Here is an 11,725-nt window from a genome sequence, read left to right on the forward strand (position 1 = left end):
GCCCGAAACGCATTGCCAGAGACGCTTTAGGGATATTGAGTCATTCTGTTATACATGCATAGTTTGTTTGTTTGTTTTATCTAAGGGCCTAAAAATGTGTCCCTTGAATAAAACAGACAAGCATATATATATATATATATATATATATATATATATATATATATATATATATATATATATATATATATAAAATATTAGCATTATTATTTTTAATTATCAACAACACAAAGTGCTTTCATTTGCTGCCAACTTTAATCCTCTGTATCAGGCTTTATAAACAGGTGATGTATGCTCAGTAATTAGCCTTAGCCTCCATAGAAAAAGGGGCAGGAGATAGATATTTTGTTTGTAAAAAAAACAAAAACAAAAAAAAACAGTTACAGTGCATGAGTTTTATTCTTAGTAAATCCAATGAATCTTCTAACAACAACAAAAAAGCATCTGAATCAACATGTGTAATTCCTTCATCTGTATCTTTGGCCATAATAAATTTAACAGAGACTTAGAAAAGAACTGAAGTAAAATTTAATACATGAGTAAATGTAGAATAATACCCATGCATTAGCAAAATGCTCACATGAAACGCCGATTAAAATGAACACTGTGTGTCTTTTGCTGTACTCAACTGAACTATTCTGTAATGACCATGGTAGCATTTCTTACATACTTAACACTATTACTGTCTCTAAAAACAGTATAGTTTAGATCAATTTTTTCTGCTTACACTCTGCAGAGTATTCTACATACGCTAAGTGAACTAAATATTTTTTCTATTCCTGTGAAATTGTGACTTTTGTGCAGGACCACTGGAAATTCTGAGTCAAGAGGAAACCACTTAACAACAACTCTGACATCAAGCAAGTTCTATGGCTCCTAGTTTGCACACGTCCCTGCTGTCCTCTGTAGGATTTAATTTAGTGGCATCTTTAATCAATTTGTTAATATTTGCCCATCATATGTGTAGCTTACTTTTGGAAAAATCAACATGAACCCAAATGTATGTCTTAATTTGCAGGCGTATTTTACTAGATAGATAGATAGATAGATAGACAGACAGACAGACAGACAGACAGATAGATAGACAGATAGATAGATAGATAGAATAACCTTTATTGATACTGCAGTGGGGAAATTTGCAGTGTTACAGGTATCCCCATAAAAAGAAGTCTGGATCATAGTCATTAAGAGCATGGACTAATCTTGGAATGTAACTTGTCCATTGACAACAGATTTTCTTGGACTTCGCTGAAACATTCCCAGTACTCTTTCTTCCTTTGTTAGACCTCTTTTTATGGGGATACCTAAAAGACAAAGTCTACGCAATGAGACCTGCAACAGTCGCTGAATTGAGAGCAACCACTGAACGTGAATACACGCAGATACCAAGGGAATTGTTTCATGATGTGTGCTATTCCATCGCTGCGCGTTGTCGGCAGTGTCTGGACCAGAACGGACGTCAGTTTGAGAGCAGGAGGTGACAAAACAATAGAATGATGTTTGTAAATTATTTTACATGTTGAAAATTAAAGGAATTATAATAAACACCTAGTTTACAATTATTTAAAGTGTGTATACATTTTTTGGGACACCCTAGGTCTGTGGCAGGGCTACATACACAGACAAACAATCACACTCACATTCACACCCTCACACCTGAGGTTAATAATCAATTAACCTCAGCACATTTTTGGACTGTGAGAGACCCAAAACCAGAGAAAGGAACGTTCAATTCCATTTCAGTCTGTTGATATTAAATAAGTATAAATATAAGCTTTGCCATAAAACACAGCTTTATCTGCAGTCACTGTTTGGCACAAAACCCAAATCTCTTCAGCAAACTGAACGAACAAAGGTGGAATTTAGTTTGAGCCTTTCAACTTTGAGTGACCACTAGATGGCAGTACAGGACAAACCAACGGGGCTGAGGCAGTTTAATGTCAGAGGTGCCACTTCAGAGTTGCAGACGGTTCTGTGTTTCAGTTTTCGGGATTAATTCATTTAATTATGGTCTTTGCATTACAGTTAGTCAGGGAAGCGTCTCGGAATAAAGACTACACAAACTACAATTACATCATCCTCAGGGTGTAAACAGCTCCAAACAAGAACGACTTTATTGTTAGACTAATCTATGACTTTATCCCGTGTTATGTCACAGTGAAGCAGAGTACACATGCTGTTAAATGTGTAGCAACTACCAACGACACAGCAGAATCTCCCTGATGATGCTCAGAGAGGTGACAGTGTTTTTGTTTGGTGCCTTTTCAAATTGTGATTTCTGAATCTTGAATCTTAAAGGCATTTTTTTTCTCTCAGTTTTACTGCTCAAAAAGTGGCCACACAAACCCAACATTTTTAGAGTCAGTATAAAGTCAAAACATGGCAATCAATTAGATTACTTGTAATGCTACCGAGTGCTATCCAAAATAAATCAAGTTTCAATCATTTCCTGAGCGTAATAATGATAAAAGAACGTTTTCTGTAGCAGGGAAAATGGAATGAAAACCGAAAGAGAAGAAGGAATCTGGTCATAAAAAACACCTGGTATATATTTCTAAGAAATATTTATTCCTTAAGACCTCAAACATTTGCAAATGATCCTTTACAAATAAATCTCTTAAATGACTGACAGGAGATCAGCAACGATGTCAACAATGTCAGCAAAAGTAAATGAAGTGCATGAATAGACATGAATTCAGGTATGTTTTAATTCTTTCAGTAAAATGCATTTATTGCGCATCCATGTGCGTGAAGTCAGTCACATATTGAGAAAGTGCTGCAAGTCCCCACATCATAACCTGATGATTTCAAAGGTCAAAGGTCACTGAGGAGACTTTTCTTTTTCCTACTCATCTCGGAGTCGTGAAGAAAAGTTCAGTTCAGGCTGAATTCAGAGGAAGTCTTTTGCAGTTTTACCGCCGGAGCTGTTCTCGTCACATCACGCACGGCTTCACGTCCTGGTAGACGCTCTGGTGATGGTGATGGAGCTGGTGGTAATAAGCTCCTCCGCTGCTGGGATGATGGAGGGAAGAGATTCCGTTTAGGTTTAAAACGAATTCCTTCCTGTCGCACACGGGAGCTGAGTGGCTGGAATACCGAGACAGTCCCACTGCAAAGAAACAGGACACAAGAGGTCATCATCTCCACAGCTGGGCTCCAAGATGTCCAATACATATCTTAATTATCAGGTTTTATTATTTTATTGTTTTACAAATTAGATTGGCCAGACCTAACCAAAAACAGAGCAGGGTTTCATTCATTCCATGTTTTTTTTTAGAGGGAATAACTGATAGGTGTCACCTTCTGATACCTTTCATAAAGATTTTCTAAGCTGCAACTAACCCCTTTATCAGCAATGGACAATATTTAACTAAGGCTTTGTAGATCAGAGGTTTTTGAATTTTCTTTTGGGTGGCCACACTTAGATGAAGCTTCCTTATTTTACAATAAAGCATCTGCATTTTTTTTTAGCAAAACCTAAATAAAATAATAAACTACCAAGTCTGCAGTGGTTAATCTCAATAAGTAAAAAAAAAAAAAAAAAGCATTTTCGTGCAAATAAACTGTCAAGTGACAAACAGTCCTAGTGATTTTCTGATAATCTAAAAATAAAAAGCAAGTATATACATTGGTGACAAAAAATCAACAAATGAACTAATCTTATATTAGGCATTAACAATTTATAAACTACAAATTAAGTCCGTTATATTAATAAAACCTTCAGAAATCTGTTTTGTTAGAAAGTGGTACCAATTCTTTTTTTCTCCGTGTGTTTTAAAATGGTTATTAGGAAAGGAAATTAAACTTAAAGTATGCAAAAATACAGCGAGAGGTTACATTATAAACGCCCTGGAGGCAGATGCAGCTCATTCAAAGGCCACAGTGAAGCTGTATTCAGCTCAAAAACAACAAGTTTTTTTTCTTTGTTAAGAATATGCATGTGACAGCGTATTTAATGTCATTTTCTGGGCTAATTCACTCATTTTGTTGTGCTTCTCTCGCTGCGTATTGTTCTTTTATTCGATACATTTTACAGCACGAAGGCCTTTGAAACGTTTTCTGTGGAGATATAATCAAACAAATTTAATTTAAATCGAACACTATACGTGGCAGAGAAACTGTGCACCCTTCAGAAATCATTTTAATAAAACATGATACAAATAAACTGGAAGACAACGGCAAAGATTTTACTTCACATTGAAACAGTTAATTTAAACTGTTAAGCTCAGTGCTTCTCTGTGTTTTACTGGCTACGTTTCCATGACCTGGTTGGACAAATAGTTATAATTTTATTCAGATTTTCTTTTTATGTTGGTTATTTGGTGCAAATTAGTCCAACAGAAATGGACAGTAAAAATCAAATTTCAATAGATTTGTTCATTTGTGTGCAGTTTAAAGTGCTTGGAAAAAATGTGTTTTGTCTGATCAGACTGAGAAAACAAATGACCTGAACCACAACTAATGAGCAAACAGTAATGAATAAATGTAAAATAATGCAGATTATATGACACAGAAGTGTGGTACCTGATATGTCAGAAGAATCTCGTGCGTTATGGTGCAGGTAGCTCTGATCCAGAGAGTAAGAGGACATCCCAGTGTGCATGGCGGAGGAGTTCTGACCGCCTGATGCCAGAGACTGCTGCTTGATGTATGGAGACACTCCAGGTGAGCTCCAATGAGAGGCTGCATTTGCATACGGAGACTGACAGTCCAAAGTGCCCACCATGGCTGGGGAGGACTGCAGGGGGCTGCTGCTGCTGTCCGGACAATAGTCTGAGTTGGTGGCCGCCTGACATGCGGCCATATAGGAGGACCCGGAGCATGAAGACATGTGCGGGACGTGATGTCCTCCTCCAAGCCCCTCGAACCCGCCTGGAACCGTATTCCCCATCAAGTCCAAGTTGTAGCTGTTGTGACAAGCTAACGAGCCAGAAGATGATTGGAAGTCAAAGGTCTGCGGCAGCATGGATGCTCCAAACCCGATACCGTTCATCATCCTGTACATTGGTTTCAGAGCTTGACATTTCCTTCGGAACCCCCGAGGTCTGCGCCTAAAGGAGCCCTCCTCGAACATGAACTCACTGCCCGGGTCGATGGTCCAGTAGTGGCCCTTGCCGGGTCTGCCCAGACCTTTGGGCAGTTTAATGAAGCACTCATTCAGAGACAGGTTGTGTCTGACAGAATTTTTCCATCCCTGATAGGATCCCCTGAAGAAAGGGAACCGGGCCTGAAGGAACTGATAGATTTCGCTTAAAGTGAGCCTCTTAGTTGGAGAGCTTTGAATTGCCATCACAATCAGAGCAATATACGAGTAAGGGGGCTTTTCTGGTCGCCTCAAGCCTGAGTTTCCCTTTTTCCCTTTAGCTGATGCGTTGTGCGCGTTCTCCATCCCTGGCTGTGCGCTCAGCAGCGCTGCGCTCAGAGCACCGGCCGCTGGACTGGAGCGCAGAGGGTTGGATGGATCCAAACGCTGCTGGGAAATCTCGGTCGTCATGATTGCGCCTCTTTTTTGGATTCTGGGTCTCTACAACACGTGGGCCACTCACTTTTCATGTATTTCGGGCACTATTAAAAGTTTCCTAACGCGGTATTTAAAGAGGCCAGTGTCCATTTGCGATGCGCTGCAAGGTTAGAACAGTGAAAATCAAGAAACGCCTGCCGCTGTTCCTCCTTCCTCTCTCTGTCCATTGCTGGCAATAATCCCACAAGAGAGGGGAAATAAAGCTCCTCGACTTTGCTTGCGCATATCCACCCGGCCAAACACAACTCGACCACCTATCAGTTCTTAAATCTCTCACTGCCCTTCTACCCCCCAAATCCCTCCAAAAAATCGCCAGGAACTACTCCCTCCCCATTTGGCCGGGATCCAGACTAGGAGCCGGACACGGCGCAGTGGAGTAAGACAAATCTCCTCCCATGGATCATTTTCCAAAACACCTCTGTCCACATTTGACATATATCGATATCTGGCATGAAAACCTGACAAGCTCTAAAGTGTTTGAATAAAGCGATCCATTTCCTCCTAACGTGTGTTACAGACAGCGAGGATGCCTGCGGGTAGAACTTTAGATTGTAAAGTTGCTCAGGACCATTCCTGAGTCCTGATTTGTTTGGGATCTGTTCAGGGTTAGGGCTCTGACATGAGAGGAAGCATGCTTTTTCCATCAGAGCGTGCCAGTATAGGCTACCACACACAGCGCTCAAGTGTCACTTTACCTCTCGGAGTCTGGATTACATCCCTGGAGAAAAGAATTTATTGGAGAATCTAGCAAACAAAAAGTCTTGGGAACGACTTGGACAATAAACTATGCAAATATAATCTCTGCAATGTTAAATGCAGCAAATGCCCTCTCGTACCTGGCATCACTTGAAAGCACCGAGCTTAAGATATGAAATCACTTCCCATCAGCAGAGTTAAAAGAAACCCAGACTATCAGCAAACATCCAACTTGCAACCCCGCTGGGTCCAGGATGCACAGCTGCCTTAAAGGAAATTTACTTTCTAGTCTCAGAAGAATGGGCCAACGTGGAAGACATTTCTTCCTATTGTGGATTGGAGTCGAGTTTGGTCAGGATGCAACGTTTGTATGAAGCCTTTCCTGCGCATGTGTGGTGACTGAGGCGACAGCTATGTGCAGGCCAGAGCAGAAAACATAAATATTGGATGCCTCATTCTGGCACCAGTGAGCTTCATGAAGACTGGAAAGTAAATACTTATATGGTAATTTCTTTTGGACGTGTTAAAGGTAAATTAAAAACAGGCTACATGTATTATTATTATTATTATTATTATTATTATTATTATTATTATTATTATTATTATTATCAATTATTATTATGATTAGCAAATTGTGTGCAGAAAGTGTGAGAGAGCATTTATTTTAACAAAAACCTCTTCAACATGTGCAAGAAAACGTAATGTTAGGAGAGACTTGGTACAACTTGTAATCAATTCCTGCACTTTCTAAACATTTTGTGAGGTGGAGTCATGAACACACGCCCAGATAAACATTACTGCATTGACACCTAATGGGCGTCAATGCCTCAGAGATGTGTCAGCCGTTATTTTTGGCCCTCCAACAATAGGCTGTGACTAATCAGTCATTCAAATTATCGTACAACAATAGAAAACACATATCAGCATGAGTGAGTTCTTTATTTCATTATATAGAGCATAGATTTTTGAAAGAGACACATAATAAAAAATAAAAAGTGCATATTTTTAAAACGTTGGTAGAACAAAGCACATAGACAATGGTCTGTTCAGTAACATTTACAACAAATATTTTAATATTAAAAATCTGAGAATTTGAAAATAAAAGAGAAACAACCACATAAAGTAAAGTAAGAACCCATACCACCACAGTAATGTAATAATTTAGTCCCAACACAGAAGTAAACATTTTTTTTCTGTCTTTGGTGTTGGGTTTGCTGTCTCCTCTGTATCCGCCATCAGTGCATTATGGTGAGATTTAATCACCAAGTAATATATTTCTGATAATGCAGGACTGTCTATGAGAGCAGCCCACAGCCGTAGGCGTTTGGCACATGCGCTGTGAAGGAGTCCACATGGCAGGGCGCCCTAACGTATGGAAATGAAGCAGGTGTATTTGAATGATGCATCATCAGTTCAGTGTAGTGCGGCCAGATGAAGGCAGGGGGGAGAGGTACATGTCCCTTGTTTAAGTCTCTCTTAAAGGGTGTGCTGAGGATACTGTCAATAGCAAATGGACTGGTAAACTTGGGGCAGGAGTCCGTCTTGGTGGCCGCAGCAGACTTCGGACTGCTCTGCGACTCCTCTGCCTGTTCGGACACGTCCTGCTCCCTTTCGAACTTCTTGTTAATGCGCTTTCTTCTGCGCCGGAACACCCCGTCAGCGAACGTGTATTCGCTGTGAGGATTGAGCATCCAGTAATTGTCCTTTCCCCAAGGTCTAGACGGGTCCCGGAGCACTTTGAGAAAACAGTCATTCAGAGACAAGTTGTGTCGAACCGAGTTCCTCCAGCCGGTGTAACTGCCCCTGAAGAACGGAAACTTCTTCATCAGGTAGTCGTTTATCTCCGCCAGAGTCAGACGTCCTGAGGGAGAATCCCGAATGGCCATGGCGATGAGAGCGATGTATGAAAACGGGGGTTTGGGTCTCCGCGTGTACGGCTTGGACTTGCCGCTCCCGCACGGTGCAACAGGTGGAGGGCTGTGCGCCACGCAGTCTCCATCCGACCCCAGCTCCTCCTCAGCAGAGAGAGGAGATCGCGCATTCCGCTCTGCATCACCGGACATCTGGAAATGTTTCATGTCGTAGTGGCTCCCACACATCACCTCCAGCTTCATGCTTACAGTGGAGCGGAGTCAAATCAGTCCAGTCTTAAACTCCAGGGAACTCTGTGCGTAAAGTCTTGTGCGTCAAGACGCGGAGTGCCTTGAACTGTATCCAAAAAGTTGTGTCTGTGCAGTCATACCTGTCTGAGCTCTGAAGCCTGTCTTACCTATAGTGTGTGTGTGAGCAGCAATTTATAGCAGACTCACCTCCCTCAGGACCCGCCCCAAAAGGGCGGAGCTACGCGATTTTAAAAGATTTGGAGCATCACAAAACATCCACACATAGCGTGCGTGATAGTGTAATAAATCATGATAAAGGTTTCATCCTGCTGCATTATGAAATGTTTAGCAATTAGCTAGAGACGACGTTCACTTTACACCCCATTTAGCAGCTTTATCTGTCTTACCTGAGAAATGTGATCCGTCAGACACCTTGGGACTGTTTCACCTGAGACAACCAGGGGGCGTAGAATTCCTTTGTATCCATAAGGTGCGGTGCCTGCAGGTAGTTTTATTTGTTTGTGTCAGGAAGCGCAGGAATCACAGCCAGAGCTATACTTTTCCTTACACACTGATTTATTTTACATTGTCATTATGCTGAAAACAATATGCTGCACTGCTTTTAAAAAAAAAAAGATGCTCCCTGTGCTAGCAGTATTTAGACATTCACGTATTCTCAAGATCTCTAATATCAAAGGTGTGAACTATGGATATCTCTGCCAACTTCACAGCCCTCGTAGAAACCAGCATTGTTCTGTTTCTCTGTTAAACAAATAAATGGATCATGAGCTTCCTGTTGCGCAGTGCCAAGATAGTGAATTGGCCGAACAAATTAGTTGTTGTGATTTGTCTCTGAATAAATTGCCTTGAGGTTTTGGAAGGCTTTCGAAGAGTGGGAGTCTTGTGATCTGATTCCAAGAAAGAAGTGCAATTATGACTACGAGGCCAACAGGTGAACAGACCGACTGAAGCATGAACTGTATATTATGCCTTTTAATGTCAGTGTCTCATTCTTTTGTACCCCCCACTCACGGCCTGGATTGATCTCCTCCCACTCCTGCAGGTTCATCTGGGAGTTATGTTGAACTGGGCGACCTGTTCCTCACCTTATCTCCTGTAAATCAGACCTAATCACTGGTTGTGCTGCAACGGGTCATCAAATATTTAAATGGCAAAATAACATCCTTGTATACTACCTGGAAACCAATGTTGATATCACACTTACAGCACTGAGACATTATCACTGTGCTGAGTGGTTTGACTTTTGTTTATGCAAACTGAAGGTTTCAAAGTGTTTTGCATGTAGGTTACACATGTTTGTGCTGGTGTCAGTGTTTTGATGTTTCAGGTAATAATCTGTTTGTGTTGAGTGTGACACAGAATCTGTGGTGAAGTCACCATTCTGAATGGTGGCATGTCAAGGATGGATTCCTGCAAGCTAACCACACAATGACAGGAGCTCAAATACCATGGACTCATTCTGTTCACTGCATGTGGCAGCTTGTGAGGCCGCCGTGAGTCTGTGTGTGTTCTCGTATACATCGTGATCTGCTTAATAACAGCTTTCTGGAATGATTTTATAGCTGAAATTGTATGTGTGCATCAATGCTACACTACTATTCAAAAGTTTGGGGTCACCCAGGCAATTTCATGTTTTCCATGAAAAGTTACACTGTTTTTCATGTGCTAACATAACTGCACAAGGGTTTTATAATCATCAATTAGCCTTTCAGCACCATTAGCTAAACAATGTAGCATTAGAACACAGGAGTGATGGTTGCTAGAAATGTTCCTCTGTTCTGGTCACTATGTAACTATTTCATTTAAAAATCAGCCGTTTCCAACTAGAATAGTCATTTACCACATTAACAATGTCTAAGCTGTATTTCTGATTAATATAATGTTATCTTCATTGAAAAAAAACTGCTTTTCTTTCAAAAATAAGGACATTTCTGAGTGACCCAAACCTTTGAACGGTAGTGTATGCTGGACTTGGAGTAAAGTTATGTCAGTGCACTTTCTGAAGACCATCATTATTGCAGTCTTTCAAATTTGGTTATGATTACTGACGTAAAACTGTTTGCGACTGTTCTAACATGAAAAAACACAGTGGTTTTCAAGTGAAATATTCATCTGATATTATATTTATTATACATTGCTAGTACAGGCACAATAGTGGTGATATTTTAGTATTCTATGAGCTAGAGCATGAAGAAAGAAAAAACTAATTTATGTTGTTGTTGTTCCATTAGTTTACAATCTTATCATCTTGCCTATTTGCTAAAAGGTATAGTATAAAACAGGTGTACATTCTAATCCTTACCAGACATATTAACCTCAGAAAATCCTATTATGGATGGCTTTAAATAATATCTGTCCATGCTGATTCCAGATATGTCTCACTGTCATGCTATATCTTTAATTATTTTAACTCGAGGCTCAGTGCTGCTGCTCTGTGTGTCTCACCCTTCCTCTGTCTCTGCTAGGTTCAGTGTCATCAGATTTATGAGCACATTAGACAACAGAATAATGGTGGGCCTTTCTGCAGACACTAGGTCAGATTACATCTTTTAGTTTTTTCTTTAGCCCCATTTTGAAAGCAGAAATGCCTGCGAGCTATAAAAATGGAAAATCTTCAAAGAATGAAGTAAGTTCCAGACTCAGCAGCACAATAATGGCAACAATTTCTCCTCTGAGCAACACGTACAAGGTGGCCACAAAAGCAGCATTTTTCTTGTCACAGTTAAACAGATTTTGAAATTTCTTGTGAAAAGGAATTGGTGCGGTAAGCTGCCACTGTATCTCTGATGTTGGTTTCACCTGTTGATATGGTGGAATGAAAAACATGTGAAGCACTGACACAGTTCAGTGATACAGTGGCTCTGTGTTCAGATCCTAAACATTCAAAAATCCCGAACTGATAACAAATGAATAAACTGTGCACACACACAGTAGTTGCTTAAGAAGTCCTTGACAGACCAGTGTTTATAACATGTTGGAGCTCTGGAGTTGCTCATAGTCAGTTTCTTCCATGATTCTGTAAGTTTTACGCTCCAGCTGATCAGTGTGATCTGGAACTTCACTGGGCCCAGTGGTAACTTACGAAAGAAACACAGTCACAACCCCATGATTTCCAATTAGTTCCTTCTGTTGAGTTGTTTGTGAAGGAAAATAGCTTTCCAGTCATTGGTTGGAGGGCACGAGGAAGAAGAATCTTAGTTGGTTGCATGTGTAAAGAACAAAGCTGTGGCTAAAAACAGCACAGGAAGGGCAACACCAAATGCACTAACAGTAGATTTAATAGTCATGTTGAGGTGCACTGAATCATGCGTCCTCAGACTAAATCATCTCTCCGTGACTCCACAGCTGCATAGATTTCCGCTGATGCCACTGGTCAGCTTAAGAGCTT

The 11,725-nt window shown here is 40.6% G+C and overlaps 2 protein-coding genes across 2 annotated transcripts; both read right to left on the reverse strand.

The window, feature by feature from the left end:
* Nucleotides 1-2,544: 2,544 nt before the first annotated feature.
* Nucleotides 2,545-5,798, reverse strand: LOC110960059 (forkhead box protein F2-like). The gene is made up of 2 exons (XM_022207128.2): nucleotides 4,522-5,798; nucleotides 2,545-3,106 (listed from the first exon to the last, which is right to left on the reverse strand). The coding sequence occupies exons 1-2, from the start codon at nucleotides 5,489-5,491 to the stop codon at nucleotides 2,931-2,933; spliced, it is 1,146 nt and encodes a 381-aa protein (XP_022062820.1). The 5' UTR covers nucleotides 5,492-5,798; the 3' UTR covers nucleotides 2,545-2,930.
* A 1,384-nt stretch (nucleotides 5,799-7,182) lies between these two features.
* foxq1a (forkhead box Q1a) lies at nucleotides 7,183-8,792 on the reverse strand. The gene has a single exon (XM_022207127.2). It carries the CDS (start codon nucleotides 8,326-8,328, stop codon nucleotides 7,510-7,512), a length of 819 nt encoding a protein of 272 aa, XP_022062819.1. The 5' UTR covers nucleotides 8,329-8,792; the 3' UTR covers nucleotides 7,183-7,509.
* Between the last annotated feature and the right edge of the window lie 2,933 nt (nucleotides 8,793-11,725).

The sequence above is a fragment of the Acanthochromis polyacanthus genome, chromosome 9 (genome assembly GCF_021347895.1).
Source record: "Acanthochromis polyacanthus isolate Apoly-LR-REF ecotype Palm Island chromosome 9, KAUST_Apoly_ChrSc, whole genome shotgun sequence".
NCBI classification, from domain to species: domain Eukaryota; kingdom Metazoa; phylum Chordata; class Actinopteri; family Pomacentridae; genus Acanthochromis; species Acanthochromis polyacanthus.

Bases quoted from the DNA above. Each gene is read 5' to 3' on its own strand.
- foxq1a (XM_022207127.2), bottom strand. From the start codon at position 8,328: ATGAAGCTGGAGGTGATGTGTGGGAGCCACTACGACATGAAACATTTC.
- LOC110960059 (XM_022207128.2), bottom strand. From the start codon at position 5,491: ATGACGACCGAGATTTCCCAGCAGCGTTTGGATCCATCCAACCCTCTG. The intron at 3,107-4,521 runs GTACCACACTTC...GTTTCTTTGCAG, and splicing joins AGATTCTTCTGACATATCAG to TGGGACTGTCTCGGTATTCC.